The 25,232-nt window shown below is 36.1% G+C and overlaps 1 protein-coding gene across 7 annotated transcripts in view; it reads right to left on the bottom strand.

The window, feature by feature from the left end:
- Positions 1-5,107: 5,107 nt before the first annotated feature.
- The window catches only part of Gadl1 (GAD like acidic amino acid decarboxylase 1), a 175,993-nt gene continuing 155,868 nt past the window's right edge, over positions 5,108-25,232 (bottom strand). For 2 of the 7 annotated variants that reach the window (XM_021238735.2, XM_087182168.1), the window contains exon 15: positions 5,115-6,877. In XM_021238735.2, the coding sequence (XP_021094394.1) occupies positions 6,704-6,877 (174 nt within the window). In that variant the 3' untranslated portion in view covers positions 5,115-6,703. Of the gene's footprint in view, positions 6,878-25,232 lie in introns of all 7 variants that reach the window. The other 5 variants (XM_087182167.1, XM_021238733.2, XM_087182170.1 and 2 more) reach the window with 4 other exon arrangements.

Genomic DNA, 25,232 nt, shown 5'->3' with positions numbered 1-25,232 from the left:
ACTCCAGACATACTCAGCTACCTCATCTTTGACAAAGGAGCCAACCGCCCTCACTGGAGGAAAGATAGCCTCTTTAATAAGTGGTGTTGGAAAAACTGGATTTCAACTGGTGAAAGAGTAAAACTAGACCCATATCTATCTCCATTCACTAAACTAAGATTGAAGTGGGTCAAAGATCTAAATATTCAAACAGAAACACTAAACTTGCTGTAAGATAAGTTAGGTAGAACTCTTGAAGACATTGGCATAGGAAAAAACTTTATGAACAAAACCTCAGTAGCACAGGAACTAGCACAAAGAATAGAACTGGGACCTCATTTTATTAAAAAGCTGCTGCCCTGCAAGAGAAACCACCAACAGAGCTAAGAGACAACCTGCAATGTGGGAAAAAAAATTTTGCAGCTGTACCTCAGACAAAGGACTATTATCTAGAATATATGAAGAACTAAAAAAAAATCAGACCTCCCAAATTTAAGAACCCAATACAAAAATGGCCAACTGAAATGAACAGACATTTCTCAAACAAAGAAATAAAAGCAGCAAATAAACATATGAAAAAATGTTCAACATCACTGGTCACTGGAGTGATGCAGATTAAAACAACACTGAGATTCCACTTCACCCCAGAAAGAATGGCTACTATCAAGAAATGAACCAATAACAAATGCTGGCGGGGGTGTGGAGAGAAAGGAACCCTTCATTGTTGGTGGGAGTGCAAACTGGTGCAACCACTGTGAAAATCAGTATGGAGATACCTCAGAGAACTAGGACTAGAGGTCCCTTTTGACCCATCTATTCCTCTGCTGGCTATCTTCCCAAAAGAATTAAAAGAATCATACCACAGTGATATATGCACACGTGTGTGTATAGCAGATCAGTTTGTAATAGCTAAAGGTTGGAAAGAGCCCAATTGCCCATCAACTGGAGACTGGATAAAGAAGATGTGGTTTTCTTTTTTAATAAAATGTAGTACTACTCAGCCATACAGAATGACAAACTAGTGACATTTATAGGTAAATGGATGTACATTGAGGCCATACTCTTAAGTGAAATAAATAGGACACGCATGTAAATACTGAATAGTTTCTCTGGTGTGAGAAACTGAAAGTGTAAATGAGGATTAAAATTTATAATTGATAATGTGAAATAGGAAGAAAAGATCCAAAGGTGTAGGGGAAGTGGGAGGGGTATGGGAAAGGGAAGAAGGGAAAGGAAAAAATATGAGAAAAGGAAGAAATGGAAACAAAGTCTTTGTAAATAGGGAAGGGTGGAGGGAATGAAGCAAGGGCAGGCGAATGGGGAAAAAATAAGAAGCAAGATACATCATGTACAGGTGCAAGTTCCCAATGATAAACGTAAACATATTGCATACTTAAAATGTACCAATAAATGAATTTAAGGAAACAAAACTAAACAACAACAACAAAATCAAACAACACATAGAAAAATTGAAAAGGCATAGTTTCTAGTCTTGCCTGAAGAGGAATATGGCAATTGGCATTTGGAGGTGGTAGTGTTGGGGCGGGGCTCCTTTTCTACTGTTTCAAAAGCTGTCAGTGGTTCTTGCACAACTTCTCAGCAATCACCAGTCCTGCTCAATGTTTTAGGTACATTCTGTACTCACTGCCCAAAGATGTCTCAAATCCATGAAAGTATGGTCAAGATTGGCAGGAAGTTACTGACCCTGAAACCAGCCCTCAACCATTTTATCTGGGAATGGGTTAACACTCCATCTTCCTTAGCCTCAGATAGGACACCTCTCAACTATGTTCTATACCTTTTTTCAGATGTTACCAGCAAGACTGAGTCTAAGTTGCTCACAGCATTACTATACTCACTAATGTTCACACTCCTGGTTTCCTTTCCTTGATTCACTTCACCAACCACTGAACTGTGTTTCCTGGGATCACCAAATAGGCTGCTTGATCTCAAGTCCTAATCTCTTATTGATTAACCAAATGTAAGATATCATCCCTGGGTTGTCTAAGGTGGGACTTCTTTTGAATAAAAAGTCTAAACACCACTAAAGCCTCAGTTTTTTGAGTGTTCCATCATATGCTGTTAAACCTGATCTTATCTGACCCAATTAGCCATGTGATGATACTTTTTCATTTTGGAGGTGGAGAATGCTGGGTATTGAATCTAGAGCCTTGTACATACTAAGCATTCTCTCCAACATTGAGATATACCCCAACCCCAAAGTTATTGATACTTTATTATGTTTAAATCACTATCTACTACCAGATCCTTTTCTAATACAGAACTCTTGTTAAAGATCAAATGACAGAAGAATTTGAAAGTCTTTTGATTGGATTAAATTCTGATAATTGCTAAAAAGAAATATTGAAAATTATGTTCTAAATGTTTGCTTTTAGCAAATAAAATTTCAACAAATATATGGCCTTCACACTGCCAATTTTAAAGTAAATCACAGTTCTTATTGACTCAACCACAGCTTTGAAATTGTTTTTGGAATTTTAACTATTACATGCCTGTGTGTAGATTATTTTTTTTTATCAAGGCTAGTTGGAGTCCTATATGCCTCACTTATCTGTATGTCAAGTTCTTTTCCCCTGCTTGGGAAGTTTTCTGCCATCACTTCTGTGAACAGTTTTTTTTTTTTAATGTCATTTGTACTCTCTCCTGCTTCTTCATTGACTCTGATCAGTCTTTTGTTATTCTTCTTTGCATCATCTAGCAGCTACTGGATTGACTTCTCATGGTTCCTTACTATTTTAAAGCATTTTTTCTTTTCCTCATCACTAATTGCAATCTTATGTTCTATATCTGAAATTGTGTCCTCACATTGGCTCATTCTGCTGTGTAAACTTTCAATGGAGTTCTTAATCTCCTTGAAATCTGTTTGCATCCGTCTGATGGATTCCATTTGTTTCCTATGTTGGGATTCCAAATGCTCCTTAGCTCCTCTATTTTTTTTATCTGTGCCCTCTCTATATTTATTAATCATGTCTTGCACTATGGGCACAATCTCTGCTGTAATCTGAGAAATTACTTCTGATTTCATTTTTTCCAGATCTTGTTTTGTTGCCAGTTCAGGGAGTCCGGGGGATTGAGTATCAGATTGTTCCATCTCATTTCCCTTTGGGGTTGCTTTAGGTGATCTGGGAGCCTGGTTTTGAGACTTGTTTATGTGTCTTCTCATGCAAGGACAGGGTGTGCTGCTGATGTGTGTATGGCTTACCTCCTTGGTGTTGGGGGTGGCTCTGCCCCTTGGCTGAGTTCTTTCTTAACAGAAAAGTATTGTTCACAAAATAGCATCAATGATTTCAACTGCCTCCAAACCAGTAGAATCTTAGATGCCAGTGAGGAATGGTGGAAGGTTGAGACTTCAATTTTCTTGAGCACATTGGGGGATTCTCTCCAGGAAGATCCTGTGGGTCTCTCAGTGTGTGTGATGTGTTCTCCCTCAAAATTCAAGCCACAAGCTTGAATCTTTCATGGTGTTCAGTGGTCCCTTGCTATCTAACCTGTATACTCAACAGCTTTGAAATTGTTGATTACCTACTTCTTCCTGAAAAAAATGTTTCATTACTTGACCCTTTGAAACCACTCTCTTGGTTCTCCTTTGGTGTCAGTGGAGGCTTCTTCTCAGAGGACTCTGTGAGCTCCTTCTCATTGTGAGCTGGTGTACCAGGGCTCAGTCCTTTGCCTATCTGTCCATTTTATCTACACACTGTTTATCTAATCTCATCTGATCCTATAGCTTGAACTAGCATCTTTCATTCTGATGCTGGATCTTAAATTTATATCTTCAGCTTTAACCTCTCCTCTGAAGTTGAGACCCAGAAATAATCACTTATAAAACATAGGGAGTTAGCTGATTTACAAATTGCATAGGAACAAAATCCAGGTCAAATTATTCTTGCAATCAGTCCTTATTTCAGTGACAACTCCTTTCTAATAGTTGCCCAGGCCAGAAGTCTATGGAACTATCTTTAATTCCTCACTTCTCTTTCAACATTGCACTCTACCAGCCAACCCTATCAACTCTATGTTTAATTGCCTCTGAAATCAGACCCCTTCTCTATTACAACTGTAGCACAAACAGTCATCATTCACTGTTTCACATGTTTCCTGTTTGGTCTTCCAAAGTCTACTCTTACATACATACACTATATTCTAAAAACATTAATCAGCATGTTCCTTCTAAAAATTTAAGTTACATCAATACATTGTTCAACTTTTCTAATGTGCTCACATGTAATTCTAGGTTTCCACCTATAGAACCCTGTGTAACTGACTCCCAATGTTTCTTCCACCTATCACCTACCACTGACCCCATCATTCCCTGTTTCAGTCACAGTGAGCTCCGTGCCAGTCCTTCTACATATTATGAAGCAACTTCTCAGGCCTCTAACTTACTATGCCCTCCATCTGGAACACCTTTCCCAAGCCACTTGCATGATTCTCCCCCTCACTCTTTAAAGTCTCCACTCAAGTGATGCCTCAACAACTTTCTGATGGCACGTCACCCCAGCCCTCTCACTTCCACACTCTATTCCTTTAGTCCTTTTAAGTTTTCAAAATACTTACCTCCATTTCACTTATCATATGCACTAATTGCCTACCTCCACTGAAATAAAAGTTTGAGAAGAGCAAAACCTCTGTCTTATATTTTATTCACTGCATATCTGTAGCATTTGGATAGTTGCCCAGAACATAAGAGGCAAACTACAAATATTTAAGTGAATGAATGAATGACAGGATTATACTCACTTTTTTGTCAAGTAAGCGTCTTCTGTAACCATTTATTCAAATGGCTGATTGTAGTCTGAACATTTTGAGAAAAAATCCGTACTTTTCATTGTATCTGGTAGCAGTTTTTTTTCTTCCATTGATCAAGGTACTGCCATCTCTCATAAAACGGCACAGCAGAAGTTGAGCTACAACAATCACATTTCTACTAGGATTGCCCGGTAGAAGAAAGACTATGTACAGGACAAATCTATACTTCTTTATATCTGCTTTTTCCTTTTTTTAAGATGTTAACTGAAAACCAGAAAGCTTGCAACTTATTTCCTCAATTGTTAAACTGAGATACTGACTGAGTCCAGTGAACTTCTAAAATGTATTGGTACAATGAAGTAAAAAGGAGATGACAGGAAAAGAAGGGTCAGCAACACAAAATGCACTAATACTGCTTTTTATTTCATGAAGTCCAAATTATTGCAAGCGTTAATTGCAGGAACATTTTATGTAGACATTTTTGAGAGAAACACACAATACACATACATAAATAGTGATCAGCAGAGATTCAAAGTAATTCAGAACAAAGATCAGAACATTCTTTGAATAATGGAGATCTTGGGAAACCATGCACACTAAAATGAAAATATACAATAAAACTAGAACAGTACACATTTGCTTTTCAGAATTTAAATGACACAAGTTAATAATGAAGTAGGAAAAGGTCATTGTGAGCAACTTTCAAACCTTTATTTCCCAATGCAGATCTTTAACTCTACACCCACATCTCTGCATTCCATCCACTTATTAGTCAAATAAAACTTTCCTAGAAATCTAGGAACAGGATCAGAGAATTATAAGTATTCACTCTCAGAAGAAATGAAGGCATTTCCACTGAAAGGCCTCTGATTCCTAGATTCCCCATCTATTGTAAACCAGTTAAAAGTCTACCCTGATATGTTAAAGTTTGGAAATGGGAACGTTGTACAACCCTAGACTTCATTCTGGTTATTCCCTACAAGGCAAAGAGGAAGGCAGAAGTGGGCTCCTAAAGCTAAAAGAAGGACTCAGACACACACATGTATATATACTTAATGTCTACTCCCAACTAATGATGCAAATGATTTGGGGAAGTGAATTAGGATCATTGCTCACTGACTGAAAAGGCCATACTTCAATGTGTTTGTTTTTTTATCTTCATCTCTAATTCAGGTAAATTAAAATAGACAAGTTAATTTTAACTTTTGAAAATAAACATTCAGCTTGCATAAGACATATATGTCCTTATAAAGCAAACATCACATATATATATATATATATATATATATTTTATCTTAAAACTAGTTTTGACATGCTCCTGATGCCCTTAAAATTTGTACTACAAAGTCTACTGCTGTAATTTTCAAAGAGTGGCTCAAGGGCTACTGATATCCTTTTGCTGGCAAAATATCAGACTGATTAACCAATCAATATAAGAATTTTTAAAAACCCATACTTCTCAGATTATATGATGCATCGAAATCACTTGGAGGGCTTGTTAAAACACAGAACACTGAGCCACACATGCAGTTTCTGCTTCAGTTTGTCTGAAGTGAGGCTTCAGAATCTGCATTTTAAAAAAAGTTTCCAGGTGATGTTGATTCTGCTAGTACAAGAACCATTCTTTAAGAATCATTGTTTTGAACTGTTAATTTATGTTCTTTAAGGCAGTGTAAGATTAGAACCCAAGATCCACATGGCATTTACTAAACTCTCTTCATGGCTATGTCCAGAGACAATCCTTGAGAAACTCATTCCTTTTAAAGCTGCCTCCTTTATAGCAACATCAGTGCCTAGGCAACAAGAGACTTTATCATCATTTGCTTAGCAATTTGATTCTGCAATGCCTGGTCTGGAGCATTTCCTATTTCTCATCAGAAGGGCTATCATCTACTATGTGTCTCCAGATGCCCTGCTCAGGACAGGATCCATGCCTCTGAGGGACCAAAAGCCACAGCTACATGTCTCTACCCAGAAGGTCTATCTCATCCAAGAGGAAGTCCATGTCCTCCCGGCTTACTTGAGGATTAATTACCACCTGACGGAAGAAGTTAACCTTTCCCCGGTGGGGCTGGTAGCCTAGCATGAGGCTTCCCTTCTTCATCATCCTCTCCTTAATGGCTGGGGCTACCTGCAAGGAGAAAAGAAAGGGAGGTGAAACATCAGAACATCAAAGCACATTTTAATCAGCCATTCTCCTGTAGACAGCCCATTCTTATGTGCACAAGGCTGACACTATAATAATTATTATAATTTATGTGAACTTACAGCATATAGATAATGATTCGGCTATTTTAGACATACTGCTTATTATTACAGATTTATACTAATATGCTCATTTATAGAGGAAGACACTAAGGTCCATGGAGGTTAAATAAATATCCCTTATCCCAGGCAGTCTCACTCTACACTCAGGCCTGAAATCTAAATCATTATGCAATGCTACTCCTAAAAATCAAATTATATGGGCTCAGGGGTCACAGTCTCAAAGGTATTAAATGTTACATTCCTAAATTTTTCTTAACTATAAAACATCTCAGGGCATTTTGAATAAAGAAAAAAAAATTTAAAATGTTTATTTTTATTAGTACATGTTTGCATACATAATGATTACATTTATCATAGGGAGATGGTACATGTACATAACACATCTTAATCTTTTTACTTCATCATAGATGGGAGGAAGAGCATCATGAAGTTGTGTAACAAGGAAAAGACAACATGACTATCATGTGCAGTTATTAGCTTTTTAATAGGAATCTATATTTTTTTCTGTCAATTATTGTGCTTTTAAAATATATGGCTGAAGCAAAGACCTTAGAAGAAATGAAAGTTTGATATTACCTGCATAAGCAAAATATGAACACTCTGCCTTTTACTAAAAGGGGTAAAGGTGATAATAAAATTAGGAAGCCTATATTTTATCTTACTATGCAGAAGCTTTTTCTTTTGGGGGGAGGTACCGGGGATTGAACTCGGGACCTGTGCTTGTGCTTATAAGGCAGGGGGCAGCACCACTGATCTAAATCCGTGGCCAGGAAGCCTATATTTTATGCAGAAGGATTTGTAGCTGACACAAAATATATTGGCCCTGATAATCTAAATGTAAAAATTTTTCTAAAAGTTTAATGTGTAAAGAAATTGTTCCATTTTAAGAACCACATGGAAAATCACTCCATTTTCAAATCAATAGTAAGACCACCCAAAAGCTAGACTATAGACTTCTCAAACATCAAAGTTAACTTTGGAAATACCAAGTTAAAAAATTAAGAGCACATTCCTCCCGGGTTGAAAATATAAGCAAAATTTTCCATTTGAATTTTATTTCAACTCTCTGAAAACCTTTAGGGTGTGTCCTACATATGTATGTGGGAAAGGAACATCATGAACAATCTTTACGTGTTTCAGAAAGATGAGATTTGGTCCATCTAGAAGTCATAATGCATATATTAACAACCCCAGGGAGAATGTGCTTCTAAATGAGAGGCAAAAGTCTCAGCACCTATGAACTTAACTCTCACAATACAACATCCCATATACTCTGATCTTTCAATATATCTGTCTGCTTAGATACTATTCCCCCACAAGGCCAAAGCAGGGCAGTCTACTTCATCTGACACTCAACAAAATCTTGATCTGTTCTGAAGATGATGGGAAAATCCAGTTTTAGATCTCTGGAGAGATGATGTGTTGAATGTTTGCCACAGAGCCCTTTCAAAAGATGTCCAAGGGTAATTTTAACAATGCTTACTTGCTAATTTTAGTACCTAAATTTTGCAAAATAGACTACACTTTGACTACAATAACAAAACATTTTATTTAGCAAAGTCACCTTGCTTTGTAACAAAAGACTTCAGATGTTTTCATATAAAGATATTTTGATTATATAGCCCCTTGCCCTTGAGTAAGGCACAAAATTGTGATTCTATGGGAAAAACACATAGCACAAGAACCAAACTTTTAAGCCAAATTTCATCACTGTTTTCCAATATTATAAAGAAATATCTAAATATCTGTATGATTCAGAGAAGTAGTTAAAAAGGGGGTTGATAATACAACAGATATTTTATGAATGTATCCACAAACTACAGGGATTAGTTCCTGGAGGGAGTTAGGCAAAAAGGGCAGGATCTACTTTATACAGCGTTTCATGGGAAAAAAATCAGTGAGAAACCTCAAGGGTGATACTTATCAAATCTTTATCACAAATTATTATTGATGTAATGGGAGTAAAATTATTGCCATTATTAAATATTTGTTAATGAATATGTTCCCAATCCTTTACAATTTGAAATATTCTTCCACATGCCCTATTCCCATAAACTCAAATTAAAACTTATTTAAAATGAAACTATGAATTTGCAATTTAGGGACTAAGAATGTTCCCATTAGCAGCCAGTTTATTACCTTTACGCTTTAACAAATCAACCACTTTCTATTTGTAAAGCTGTAGGTATAATCCAATGCTGTGCAATGTGGATATTCTCTTTTGCTGATCACAGCAGAGGAACAGTCGTAATCTGACAGGCTGGAATATTTACAGGGGAAAGAAAATATGCACAAACTAAATGTAAGTATCTGAATATTGGCCCTAAATGAAGCATGCATAGTGGAAAGCAATTTGGCAGGAGTGAGATTGCTTTCCAGTTCTCAATTATTTTACTGCTGGTTTTCCTTCAAATTGTAAATCAAATTCTTTTCTTGTGCCTCAGTGCACTGGTTTTTGCATCTTAAGTGGTGGAAGATCCTGACATTTCTATTTGGTTGCACAGCGATTTAACTACACATTTCTGTTTTCCCCCCTTAAATTATATTCCAGCAATGATTTAGTCATTTAAACAGAATTTTGTTGTCATACTGCTGCAGCACATAATAGCACTGGACATTTTAAGTTTCTTAAACCAGAGAAAAACTAAAATGACTCTCTCTAGTAACACAGCAATTTGATAAAGCAACTGTCAAGGCAACATCACAGCTGTTGATGAAAATAAAAAGGTAATGTCCATAAAATGGGATTTCTTTTGAAGAATATGTTACATAGTTAATGTTAACAAGAACATTATTGTTTCAGTATACAAAGTATTTCTCAAATTATCTGTGGGGAAGGCCCAGGTTTACTTTTTCAATGCAATACAGACTAATACTTTTGTGAAATATAGTAAAAATTAATTACTAGAAGAAAAAAATGAAAGACAAACACACAAACTTACTTTTTTTAGTCTTATATTCAACATTAAAATCAATCTGGTAAGTTGCTCTAAAAATTTTTAAACAGTGACTTTGGCTTTCCATATTTTTTATTTTTCCATATTTTTCATATATATATATTTCATATATATACACATATATATGTATATATATATAAAACAAAATGCTCATGGATGTGCATGAGGCTGTAACTATACTTTGAGGAGTGCTGCTTTCCTTTAGGGTGGATATTATTTTATCCATGGATCTTGATGTTATTTACATACTTATTTCTGCTTACTGACATGATTTCCATGCCATTTGGAATAGTGCTTTTGCATTCCACCACACCACCACAGGATACCACTCTAAGTGACCTAAATTTTTCTCAATTGTCCTATGTTGAATCTGCTTCAGTTATAATAGCGTTTTATTGAAATCACGGACCCACTCATGAAAACTCTAAACCAGTTAGTTCTTCAAAGCCTAGTCCAGAGATTATAATAGTAAATGGTTTCAAATATTCTAGACTGCAGGGCCTTTACATATCTCTGTCCCATCAGTTGCTACAGTGGCGATAGTCACATTTTTCACCTATAAATTATGGGGTAGAGCAACATGCTAGTTGGCTAAGAAAACAAACCTATAATTAAATGAAGTGATTCTTCTGTGGCAAATAAGAAAGACAAAGACTACATAAGCTTCTACTGTCTGTCAAGATAGCAAGGATATTTAGAATTTCTAATAAAAGCTAAGAGATTAGTGTTTTTGCTAAATCATTTTCTAAAGCATGTACAAATTTATGTTTCTCAAACTCTAGATTTTGGGCAGTTTCCTCAATTTCAGTTTCATTAATTCACATTCAATTTCTCCCAAGGTAGCAAAGATTATTTGGGTGGTGAGAGGCTAAATTCATAATGATTTGCAGATCTTTTGGATAGAGCACAGCATAAGCAGGTAGATTAAATATATGGAGAGTAAACTGAAAATTTTTATTGCAATTAGATATTTTCAAATAATTTCTTCCCCATACAAAATGCAAAAATTATAAGATTTTTAATCTATACAAAATGTAATTTGAAATTTTGTGTTTAATTTCTCTTTATCTACACTAAGCTTCATGCATCTTTGTCCACTTTTGTAGTTCCCAGAAGAGAATTCAGACATAATGGAACCACCCATTCCAATTCATGATTAAGCAATTAAATATAAAAGAGATTGTGGGGTCTGGTTCAGATGTTACCCTTGAATTGTACCTGTTATAGATGAGGGTGACAAACTTCTTTCCTATAAAAGGTCAGATAGCAAGTATTTTAGACTTTGCAAGCAATGAACTCTCTGGGGCAAATACTCAACTCTGTCATTATAACTTGAAAGCAGGAATAGACAACATATAAACAAATGAGGATGGCTGTGTTCTAATGCAACTTTCTTACAGACAATGAAATTCAATGAATAACTTTTACATGTCATGATATATTATATTGCTTTTTATTGTCTTTCAGTCATTTAAGAATGTAAAACCCATTCCTAACTCCTAGGCTGTATAGAATCAAATAAGCAACAACCTAGATTTGACTGTGGACCATCATTTACCTTCCCTCTGATCTAATTGGAAAAAAATATATCATGATATATAAAACTACCCCTACAAAGGACAAAGTGCACAAAAAATTATGCTTATTGGGCTTCTCTCAGAAATTCAGAATCGAGCCCGGAAATGATAAAGGACTTAACTCTTCTCCAACAGAGCGTGAAGAGCCACAGATGGGTTGAGATTGCCAGTGCGGCTTTCTTTCAACACAATTCTTCTGAAACAATCACAAAAGACAAATTGCTTTTTACTTTCCCCCCAAATAATGTGGATTCCAAATATGCTTCACACTCTATATTATTTTAAAAAGGGTTCTGAGTAAGATATTAAAATACAGTTTATGGAAAATGTTGACATGAAATGCTCCCACTTGATACCTGGTACTCAACCCAAACTGTTTATGAAATTTAAATAAACTCTTTTTCCCATTAAATCCTTATCTTCTTATTCTAATAGGAGACATCTCTGATTCTGAGGCCTGGTAGAGATGCACTGTGCATAAAGATAGGAACTAGAATTTAGGAATGAACAGCATTAAGAGCCAGAATTACTTAAATGGAAGAAATCCAGTCCAAGAGAACCAGTAGCATACTGAAATAAATCTCAGATTTTTGATGGATCTTCACATGCTATACCAGCCTATGAAGCACACAGTTAACCCTTATTCAGAGTCCTCAAGAGACAGAATGGTCAATTATCTGAGGAAAGCTAACCTAGAGAGAATGTACAGCCAATCTTGAAGGCTCAATTTTGCGGACGTGGTAAACAAGACTTGTAAGAAAGTATGGCACTCCTTTATTTGTTCTTTAATTTCTCTGGCATTGTCTACATAAACCATAAAACATTATGGTTGCCTTTTTATGAGTTAATGAGTTTAAAGTCCTCCAAATACCCATATTGGATCACAAAATCTGAAATATCGATTTACATCTCTGTTTTCCCTTCAGCTTCAATTGAAAAAAAAAAGTATATTCTTCAGTGCAAAAATGGATTCCATCTGTTTGTGATGATAAAAGAGCTCAATAATATGGCTCAATAAGAACTTCCTAAAATCTTAACGAATATTTTATATTTTAACTAGATTTCTATCTGGTTATATCTGGGTTTTTTCTGAATCTAAATATTAACTGGATTTTCCTTTACACACGCAATTCACATGTAGATTTAAAAAGGATTTTTTTTTTTTTTGGTACTGGGAATCGAACTCTGGACCTTTTGCTTGGGAGGCAGGCAGCGGCACCACTGAGCTAACCCCTGGCCCTTAAAAAGGATTTTGAATTAGGCATCTACATATATATTTTCCAGTTTGCAAACTCCTTGTGCTTCAGGAGGCTGATGCTAAATGAATAGTTATTAAGACAAAGCATTTCTTTATGACCACAGTACAAAGGAGAAAGTGTTTTCTTTAGTCATATAAAAAGTTTTTTGGGGTGTGTGGTAATGGTTAGCTTCACATCTTTAAAATGTAGTAAATGAATATCTTATGTGATATTTGAAAATTTACCAGCTCACCAAAGAAGCTGTTCCTTTGTATTTCCAAATAAATCTGAGTAATTTATTCCTTATCCAAAATGAGACTTCCTATACACCAAACATTTGTTTTCTCAAAACAGCTTGCTTTTGTCCTGAGTCCTGAAATCTATTTTGGTTATCATGTGTCAGACAGGAATTTCCACCCCCATGGAGGAAGAAACCAGTAGTTGCCAGAATCAGTGCTGCAGCAAATCCACATTCCTTATAGCATTGGCTCCTTCAAAGGGGCGGAGGGGTCATAGTCTTCTTAGTTTGGACACAGGTAACATCTAAACTTCTTCACTTTGCATTTTTTTCTTTCCTGACTTAGTTTTAGGTAAAATAATCCTACTTCTCTGTCATTTCATCGTTACATATTTTCCTTTTGGAATAATAAGTGACAGAAAAATGCTGTCTTTCATTGATACCTACTTGACAAGTGAAAAGAGAAAGTTGATTCTTCCATTGTTCTGTGTAGGAAGGATTCTATTATATAGTTTAACCCGCTATATCAATGAAGAATTTAGAACATTTGTCTTAAAAATTTCGAACTAAGTGACATTATTCAATATGTTGTTTCTCTTCTTTCTTTCAATAGGTATTTTGGTTGTACAAGCCTTAACAACAAAAGAAATATGAATGTTTACATCAATTTTACTCAAAACACAAATGTACTTTCACTACAAAGTGGATAAACAAACTGTGGTATCATGTATACAATGGACTCACCAGTAAATGGGAATAAATTACTGATGCAACATGAATGAATCTCCAATATATTATGGCAAATCAAAGAATCCAGATCTAAAAAGCTACTTACTATATGATTCCATATATGTGTCATTCTGGAAAACAGAAACCATATAGATAGAGAATAGATGAGTGGTTTCCAGAGGCTAAGGCCAAAGAGAGGGGTTGACCACAAAGATGCAACTCTGGAAAACTGGGGTGAGGGTGATGAATTTTTTTCCATATGGTACCACTGGACTATGAATTCTATTAAAAGCTATTACAGGTCTCAGAGTCTAACATAAGACCTTAGCAGTGGGTAGCACCATGCAATTGTTGAAATTCACATAGCTACACATTAAAAGGTGGATTTTACCTGAATGTAACTTTAAGGTGAATAAATGAATTTCGAAAAGAAAAGAGGTTTTGATGCATGAAAAGATCATATACTCAAAATTCAAGAGTTCAACTTTAGGATTGTGAAGTCAACTTGTGCTTTCCTCACATTTGTACTTTTATCAAAAGAAGGTTGAAGAACAGCATTACTGTTTTTAAATGTACCTACAAATAGACATTTGGATCCAAGCTCCAATGAGAGCAGGTGAACTGCAGTTTTTATGGGATAGGCCTGGTATTCTGTATATTTATGAGGTAAATCAAATGCTTCCTATTATGTTATAAATTTGGGAAACACTGGAGAATGATGTTCTTTAGACAGGACTTTGGGAGAGGCAATGCTGAAGTGGGAGGTGAGAGGTTTTCTGGACAGGGAAAGCAATTTTAAAGGAGCAGTCAATCAATAAACAAATAAAAGTGTGGGGTTTTTTTTTTTAGTACAATGGAGTGCTACTCTTCCATAAAGAAGGATAAACTTAAGGATAAACTTACCTATTTCTAGGTAAATGGATGCAACTTGAGACAATACTCTTAAGTGAAATAAATCTGAAACACATGTTCAAATGTCATCTGGTTTCTCTGGTGTGAGAAATCAAAAGGGTAAATAAGGAGCAAAATGTATAATAATAGATACTGTGAAATAGGAAGAAAATGTTCAAATGAGAAGGGGAACGAGGGGTAGGAGAGGAGGAAAGGGAAGAAGGGAAAAGGAAAAAAGATAATAGAAGGAAAAACTGGAAACAAAGCTTTTGTAAATAAGGAGAGGAAGAGGGGCTGAAGAGAGAGGAATGGGAGAAAAAGAAGAATCAAGATATATCATGTACAGGTAAAAATTCCCTAAGATGAATGTGATCATTATGTATATCTACAATGTATCACTAAAATTATTTATTAAAAAAAATAAACTGCTGTTGGAAACTGCAAAAAATTTTTTTGAAGGAGCAGAGGACCACTAAATGGAAATCTTATCTTGGATTGCTCAGGTAAATTTTGCAAAAAATGGATAAGTCAGTGACCTTCAAAGAAGGTTTCAGCCAATTTTTTTGTTAGTCATGAAACCTGATAAAGATTTCAAAACCCTTACCCATGGCCGAGGACATAATGCATCCCTTTGTTTTGATTGCTTTAACGATAAATTTTTTTTTCAATACATTTTCTGCCATTCCTTACTTGTTTAATTCTTGTCTTACTCCTTTGCACAACCCTTACTTATTTCCTCAGATTTCTTTCCCCATAATTTAGAGATGTGTCAGTGTAAGTCTCTCAAGCTTTAATTATGTAAAATTGATGGTCTACAGCCCATGAAATCATATGAATATAAGAGATCAATTCAGCTTTGCAGAACATGAAAAAGTCATCTACATTTGGGCTGGACATGCCATATACAAATATGAATTTTTAACCTTATCTTCCTCAAAGAGTACATCTGAGACCTCGCTTCCGAGTGACAAGCAAGTGGAACACTGAGGTCCTCAGCCAAGTGGAGCTGGGGCAACCGCCAAGTCCTGCCCCCTCTCTGCCTCTGAGCAACGAGCCTGCAGCACCAGTCCAGCACCCCCCACCCCCGGCCTTCTGGCTGCATAGATACCTGGTCTCACACTGCACACACTGCAGAGGCACAGGGGATCATAAAGGCCATTGTTCTGAGCTGCAGAAGATAGAGGAGAAGTGAATAACAGAAAGAGGGCCTCTCTCAGGCTCCTTTATGAAAATTGAAGCCCACTGGAAAACTGAAGAGAATCTCTGCAATAAAGGCACACCAGACCACTATACTTGGTAAGTTGGAGGGATAATCACCTCCCATCAGAACCTGGACTATCTTAAGGGGAAGGGTAGCTGGAATCTGCAGTAGAACTTTGCAGAGTTCAACCCTGCAGCATAACATGGAGCTCAACTTGGGACTTGTAGCTGGAAATCTGCCTGAATCTCATGGGTCTGGAAAGGCTTACTGGGACTCATTGACTTATATCTGCACACTTTGGATTTCTTCTTTCTTTTTCTTTTCTTCTCTTTTTCCTTCTCTTGATTGTCATTAGTTTTAAAGGAAAGTAAATAGTTTCTAGCCTCACTATTGCTGTTCAGTTGTTCTATTCTCGTATTTATTCTTTCATTGTGTCTTTTCCTCTTGTCTTCAACAGTTTCCTAGAGTTTGCACGATTTTCATATGTCCTTTGGCCACACTGCTAACTTCTCCCTATCCTTCTCCCTATCTATCCGTTCCTCCCCAACTCCTTCTAAATCCCCATCCTGAAGGGTAAATTTGCTATATTGGAGTTTATTCACTATAAACATATATTGGGATGGTCATTGATTTTGACTTAATGCACAGTTAAAGGTGATAGATTAATAACTACCACAAATTTTCATTTTCTAAGCTGTGCTTGATGTTGTGGTGTTGCTGATTGTATCACTTAGGCTAAGAAGTTGTGACTGATCTAATCAGTTGTCCTTCCTGGTATAATGAAAATGAGATAGCCTTAGAGTCATTAGAGACTCAAAACCTAAAGATCAGCTATATATGGAAGACACCTCTGAGAAGCAATCATTCCATAAGGGTTCTAAATAAAGCAACAAAGATACTTACAATAAGCAATACTGAAGTATCAACCCAGGAATTAAACTAAGGATAGTACCAAAAACAAAAATGAGAAGACATTTAAGCAAGGCACAAACCCAGACTTCCATCCCACCAAAGGCAAATTCTGGGGGAAATGAGGTGGAAAAGTCTGATAATCAACCATCTAGATTCCCTGAACTGATAGCACAGGAAGTAACAAAACAGATGAATGAGGTTCTAGAAAAATTCAAAACAGAAATAATTTCCCAGATAACTACTGTAAAGGTGAGGAGAATGAAAGACATTATTAGACTCTAGAACAGAAACAGATAAAAACAAATAGATGAGTTCAGGACCATGAAGGAAACCATGAATACCCAACATAGGAAAGAAATGAAATCCAAAAAAAAAGATTCAAACAGATATCCAGGAGATTAAAAACTCTATTGAGAGCATGCATAGCAGACTGAGCCAATTTGAAGACAAAATATCAGATATAGAAGACAGGATGGAAGTCAGTGACCATGAAAAGAGAGATCTCTTAAAACTGGTAAGGGACCATGAGAAATCAATCCAACAGCTCCTAAACGATTCAAAGAAGAAGAATATAAGACTGACAGGAGTCCATAAAAGAGCAGGAGAAAGTACAAATGACATAAAAAAACTGTTCACAGAATTAATGACAGAAAACTTCCCAAGCAGAGCAAAAGAATTTGACATACAGATGAATGAGGCATACAGGACTCAAACTAACCATGATAAAAAAAAAATCTGCACCTAGACATATAATAATCAAGATCCCCCAAAGCCCACAGAAAAACAAAATCCTACAAGTAGTTAGGGAAAAGAAACAAATCACATGCAAAGGAAAGCCCATAAGAATCACAGTAGACTTGTCAGTATGAACCCTCAAGTCAAGAAGAACATGGAGTGAGGTATTTCAAGCCCTAAAAGCAAACAACCTCCAACCTAGACTGATGTATCCTGAACAACTATCTTTCAAAATTGATGGGGAAAGAAGATGCTTCCATGACAAAGAACACCTGAGAAACTTCATGAATACCAAACCAGCACTCCAAACAATTCTAAATAATAACCTAGAAAAAGATAACAAAGGTCACAACTCCATGAGGCCCAACAGAGCAATATCATCAAGCAAGGCAAGAAATTAAAGGAAAACAGAGAAAAATAAAAGAGAACCAACAACAGGAAAATAACATGACAAAAATTAGTCAATACATATCACTTATAACCATCAAAGTTAATGGCCTCAATTCACCAATCAAAACAAACAGACTGGCACAATGGATTAAGAAGCAAAATCCAACAATATGCTGTATACAAGAAATGCACCTAGTTCAAAAAGAAACTCATAGACTGAAAGTAAAAGGATAGAAAACAGTTCTTCGTGTGACAGGAATCTGGAAAAAAGCACAAGTAGCAATCTTATTTCCAGACAAAGTAAATTTCAAATCAAAACTAATTAAGAGAGACAAAGGTCATTACATCCTTGTAAAGGGGACAATCCAAGAGGAAGAGATGACAATCATAAATATATATATTCACCAAATACAAATGCCCACAACTATGCAAAACAAATATTAATGGACATGAAAAATCAAATAAGCACTAATACAATTGTAGAGGGGGACCTCAATATCCCACTGTGACAAACGGACAGATTATCTAGACAAAAAATCAATAAGGAAATACTAGAACTGTACCAAGGTTATGAACAAAGGGACTTAATAGATGTCTACAGAGTATTCCACCCCACAAAATCAGAATATGTATTCTTTTCAGCTGCACATGGGTCATTCTTTGAAATAGACCACATGATGGTTCACAGGACATGTTTAAGTAAGTGCAAAGGAATTGAAGTTACCCCCAGTATATTATTAGACCAAAGTGCAATAAAATTGGAGATCAATAGCATAAGAAAATGAAAACCCCCCACAAAAACATGTAAATAAAATAACACTCCTGAAGAACCAATGGGACAGAGAGGAAATTATAGAAGAAATTAGGCAGTTTCTACAATTAAATTATAATGCCAATACAACATACAGGAATCTATGGGACACAATGAAAGCACTTCTATGAGGGAAATTCATAGCAGTGAATGCCCATATTAGGAAAACAGAGCTCAAACAAACAACCTAATGCTGAAACTCAAGCTCCTGGAAAAATAAAAACATGACAGACCCAAAGCTCATGCAAGAGAGGAAATTATAAAGATCAGATCAGAAAGCAATGCAAAGGAGACTAAGAGAACAATACAAAAAAACAATGTATCGAAGAGTTGATTTTTTGAAAGAATAAATAAAATCGATAAACCCTTAACCAACTTTATCAAAAAAGGAAAGAAAAGGCTCAAATACATGCAATTAGGAACAAAAAAGTTGAAGTCACAACAGATCAAGCAGAAATCCAGAGGATCATCGAAACCTACTTCGAGAACCTATGCTCTAATAAAATGAAAAACACAGAAGACATTTACAAATTACCAAAATTGAATGAAGAAGATATAAAAATTCTAAATACCTCAGTTACAATCAGTGAAATTGAAAATGGAATTAAAAATTTACCAACAAAGAAAAGCTCAGGTCCTGATGGCTTCACTGCTGAATTCTACAAAACTTTTAGAGAAGAACTATTGCCACTACTCTTTAAACTTTTCAATGAAATTGAAAGTGAAGCAATACTTCCAAATTCATTCCTGGAGGCAAGTGTTACTTTGATTCCAAAGCCAGGGAAAGACCCAACCAAAAAACAGAACTACAGGCCAACCTCCCTAATCAACACAGATGCAAAAATCCTCAACAAGATACTGGCAAAGAGAATACAGAGGGTCATTGAGATCATACACCCTGATCCAGTAGGATTTATCTCAGGGATGCAAGGATGGTTCAACATACATAAATCAATAAATGTAGTACAATATATTAACAGAGTTAAGGCCAAAAACCATATGATCATCTGAATAGATGTAGAAAAAGCATTTAATAAAATCCAACACCTATTTATGTTAAAAAATCCTATAGAAAATTGGAATAGAATGTCTTTATCTCAACTTCATAATGGCTATCTATGAAACACCAACAGCCAACATCATACTAAATGGTTAAAAACTGAAAACCTGCACACTAAAATCAGGAACAAGACAAGGATATCCACTATCACCACTTTTGTTCAATATAGTTTTGGAAACATTAGGCACAGCAATTAGACAAGAGAAAGAAATAAAAGGAATAAAGATAGGAAAGGAAGAAGTTAAGCTGTCATTATTTGCTGACAATATGATACTCTACATAGAAGACCCAAAAATCTCTGCTAAAAGACTCCTGCGCTTAATTGACAGATTCAGTAGAGTAGCTAGATACAAGGTCAACAGTCAAAAATCAATAGCCTTCTCGTACACAAATAACAGACTCGCTGAAAGAGAAATTAGAGAAAGAATCCATTTCACAATAGCATCCAAAAAAATAAAATATCTAGGAATCAATCTAACAAAGGAAGCAAAAGACCTCTACATTGAGAACTACAGCATTCTGAAAAGAGATCAAAATGGATATAAGAAAATGGAAAGACATCCTTTGTTCCTGAGTAGGAAGAACTAATACGGTGAAAATGGCCATACTTCCAAAACTGCTATACAGAATCAATGCAGTCCCAATTCAAATTCCAACAGCATATTTCACAGAACTAGAGAAAACAATCCAAAAATTCCATTTAGAACCAGAAGAGACCTAGAATAGCAAAAGCAATTCTAGGCAATAGAGATATCGCAGGGAGTATCACAATTCCCAACTTGCAACTCTACTGCAAAGCCACTGTGATAAAAACAGCATGGTACTGGCAAAGAAACAGACCCGAGGATCAGTGGAATAGATTAGAAGATGCAGAAACAACTACAGACATACTCAGCTACTTCATCTTTGATGAAGGTGCCAACCATCCTCACTGGAGGAAAGATAGACTCTTTAATAAATGGTGTTCAAGAAACTGGATTTTAACTTAGCAAAGATTAAAACTAGACCCCTACCTTTCACCATGCACTAAACTAAAATTGAAATGGATTAAAGACCTAAATATTAAAACAGAAATACTAAACTTGCTCCAAGACAAGTTAGGTAGAACTCTTGAAGCCATTGGCATAGGAAAGGACTTTATGAACAAAACTTCAGAAGCATGAGAACTAGCACAAAGAATCAACAACTGGAATCTCATCTTAAGAAAAAGCTTCTGCACTGCAAGAGAAACCACCAACAGAGCTAAGAGACAACCTACAATTTGGGGAAAATTTTTTACCAGGTGTTCTTCAAAGGACTACTATCTAGAATATACGAAGAACTCAAAAAAATCAGACTCCCCCCAAATATAATGACCCAATTCAAAAATGGGCATCTGAACTGAACAGATATTTCTCAGACAAAGAATTAAAAGCAGTAAATAAACATATGAAAAAATATTCAACATAACTGTTCTTTGGAGAAATGCAGATGAAAACAACACTGAGATTCTACTTCACCTCAGAAAGAATGGCTGTCATGAAATCAACCAATAACAAACACTGGAGTGGTCGTGGGGAGAAAGGAACCCTTCTTCATTGTTGGTGAGACTGCAGACTGGAGCAAGCACTGTGGAAATTAATATGGAGATACCTCAAACAACTAGGATTGGAAGTCCCATTTCACACAGCTATTCCTCTGCTGGGTATCTTCCCAAAAGAATTAAAAAATCATACCACAGTGATATATGTGCATCCATGTTTATAGCTGCACAGTTTGTAATAGCTAGAACTTGGAATCAGCCCAATTATCCATCAAATGGAGACCAGATAAAGATGTGTTTCTTTTATAAAACGGAGTACTGCTCCGCCATAAAAAATGAGAAACTAGAGACATTTATAGCTAAATGGATGCACACTGAGGTCATACTCCTTTTTTTTGGTACCGAGGATCAAACTCGGGTCTTAATGGAAATAAATAGGACACACATGTCTAAATACAAAGTACTTTCTCTGGTGTGAGAACCTGAAAGTGTAAATGAGGACCAAAATGCATAATAGATCATGTGAAATAGAAAGAAATGGTCTAAAGGGGAAGGGGAACTTGGAAGGGTAGAGGAAACCAAAGAAGGGAAAGGAAAAAATATGAGAAAAGGAAAATAATGGCAACAGGGTCTTTGTAAACAGGGAGGGATGGAGAGCCTGAAGGGACAGCAGGGGAATGGGGAAAAAATAAAAACCAAGATACATCATGTAAAGGTACAAGATCCCAATAAGGAATGTAACTGTATTGTAAATGTATGCCCAAATTGTACCAGTATACTAAATGAAAAAAAAGAGTACACCTGAAATTTAGACATGTGCAAAATAAAATTGTGCCTCAATGTAGAAGAACAGCCTCATTCATACACTTTCTAATACAAATGAGTAAAGCCACAAAAGCAAGGAGTTTAGAATCCTAGAAAGTCTGAAGAATGCAGTACCATATTTGGTGTTTATAGCATATAAATGACAATGACAGTAATTCCAATAAACTTAATGTCAGTCATATATTCAAGGCAACTGAAATGAACAGTCATAAAAACAAAGCAAACTGAACTGAAAGCCGTAGCTGAAGAATGGACACAATAAACATTTTACACACTCTATAAAGCAAAAGCTTAATACTCAGCTGTATTCCAGCAGGCATCTGAACTAATAGCTCCTAAATAACTGTTGTGGGTCAACACCCAAATTTTAGAGCACTTTGAGACATACTCTTTTTGCTCCCTAAAATGAGGAATTTCTCAGTAGCATTCTGCTGGAGGTGTTACTAGATCCTTAGGGGCATTTGGAAACATGTCAAAGCATTTTGCATTGTTGCAATGACTATGGGGTGTTATTTGGGCTTTCGTGTTCCAAGATTGCTTTAAATTAACCTACCCAAGGAAGAATTATGTTCTCCCAAATGCAAGAGTGCTCCATTAAGAACCACTTTTCAGAAGCCCCATGGTCTCCAGCAATACCTCTGGGTTCAATTTCTCTCCTGAGTCATTATGTTTCTTTGGCTCGCAGAAGAGGACTAAATTGATAGGTCAGCAAAGTAAATGAAATCCTAAGAGCTTAAAAGGATGTTTGTGTTGTTTCTCAAAGATTGTGAACATATTCAAAGAGGATCACTCCACTGGAGTTGTTTCTCGTTAGTTGTTATGTGCAATGATCTAATACATCTGAATACTTCATCTGGCCATTTTATCAGGGATGCATGCTTTTGACCAGCACAACAGCTACTACAAGTGGGTCAGACTCACATGGTTTTAGCCACACTGGTAGTACACTGAAACCTCATGTAAACTTTCTGTGAGACGAGAAGGGCTAGAAAAACATTCTAAAGAGGATAGAAATGCTGACTGTTTTTATACCAGGTCATCCTAGGGTAGCTTTTCCTGATAATCTTATTTCTGTTCGATATTTGACATTGGGCCATCAGCAGCTGAAATTATGCCTATTGATTTACTCATGGCAACAAGTTTCTAACTACCAATGAGTCTCTTCAGGGTATAAATGAAAAACTCCTACTTAGCAGCACAGGTTCAGATATGGGAGGCAGTACTGGTATAGGCACGCCAATAATTTTAAGGTATAGAATCTACATATTAGGTTTGGGAGGTTTAGCTTCCAGAGTTGAAAAATTCTTGTGTTTTTTTTTAAATACTATATTCTAGGGCCTGACAAGGCAGAGTGTAAACAGGAAGTGAGCACAAGTATTATATTGCTATGAGCTGAGGAACATTTTAGTGTCCAAAGGTTACCTAGACATTTGAATTTCACCTCAGTGAGATATCTGTGTCCACCAGTCTGCATCTGCCTTCCTGCATACATGCTTGCATGCAAGCGCCTACATCCTTATCTTGTTTATAGTTTTGTGCACAAATTACTTGCTTCAGCAGTAAATTGAAACTGAAATAGTGTTTTTTACTTTCTTTGTCTGAGTTAATGCAGATATTCATTATTCACCACAAAGTTTGCTGGACTCACAGGATGTACTCCCTTTTCCCCCTATAACTTTTCTTTGCATCTCTATTTATAAGTCATTTTCATACAATTCATTGTACTTCTTTATTCAGCTTCAGTACAACCTAAAATATCCTGGTGTTTCAACCCCAGAGACAAAACTTGAACTTTTAAAGTGACATGTTTTATCTTACTGTTCCTATTTAATAAAAAATGTTACCATGAGGATGTCCACACATAATTATTTTTCTCTATTACTCATAAAAATATGAAAATGCTAGGTGTTGGTTATTTCTCCTTGATAACTCTGTAAGTAGTTATAAAGCATCTTATAGTTATTATAAATACTAAGCAACAATTTTAAACAGCAATCCAGACAGTGCTTTAGATTTACTTGTTTTTAGAAAATTAATGACAGTGAATTACAGTCTGTTCTTTACAGAGCTCACTCAGTACTCTTTAACGCAGTGCTCACCACTGGAAATTGGTCTTTCTTCTAAGTTATGGTTTTTTCCTTGTACTTCAGGGGAGTTGCAAGCCTCAGAGGAGTACAAAGACCATCACAAGGGACAGGAAACAGATACACAAGGCCAGGGTCTTCTCTACCAAACCCAAATTCCACCTTATATGTTTTATACATTGTGTTGCAGTTCTGCATAAGATGTTGTTTGACAAAAAGGATCTGATGTTTTTAAAGAGACAAATTTTAAAAACTAAAAAATTAGAGTGGCAATGTATTTATTATTATTCAAAATCTTCATTTTGAAATATTTGGAAAATAGCCCTCAAGATGTTGGCCAAGGAAATTCTTCCTCCCTGCCAAGTCTAAGGGAAAAAAATTGGTCTTGGAGTGCAGAATTCTTTTCCAAGTTGGGAAGGTTGTGAGAAAGGTCACAGTGGGAAAAATGTTGGATACTCAAGCCAAGCTTCTTTTCCTGAGGAACCATGGGCAAGTCATGATGAGAATAAATGACTATTTTACGTAACTGAATCTCTAAGTGTGTTCCTAGTGCACCTACATAACAAAGTACTATGACCTTGGATTATTTTGCTTCTTACAGGTAATCACTATGCCATTACTGCTTTATTACTCTCCCCTACCTACCCCCAGGGTTTCAAGTTATCCACTGCCCACTTGAATGTATGATTTTTGTGAAATGCCTGTTCATATTCTTTGCCCATTTCTGTATTGGGTGGTCAATTTTTTCTTAGTAATTTAGAAAAATCCCTTATTAGTAAGAACATTAGATCTCTAGCTGCTTTACATGTTGCAAGTCACCTGCCTTTATTTATTTATTTAGGTACTGGGGATCAATCTTGTAAACTTGTGCTTGTGAGGCAAGTGGCGGAAAACTCTGAACTAAATCCCCAGCCCTCAATGTACCACTGCCCCCAGCATCAAGGACCAAAGCAGCCCCCAGCATTGAGGAAGGGCCTTCTGGGCTACTGTACCATAACCCCCACCATCAAGGAGCACAGCTTCCCCCAGCACTGAGGAGGAGCCTTCC

The sequence above is a fragment of the Heterocephalus glaber genome, unplaced genomic scaffold, assembly GCF_053883595.1.
Source record: "Heterocephalus glaber isolate CG9 unplaced genomic scaffold, H.glaber_assembly_v1.0 deba00001472, whole genome shotgun sequence".
In the NCBI taxonomy this organism is placed as follows: Eukaryota; Metazoa; Chordata; class Mammalia; order Rodentia; family Bathyergidae; genus Heterocephalus; species Heterocephalus glaber.
This window is presented reverse-complemented; position numbering and strand designations above follow the sequence as displayed.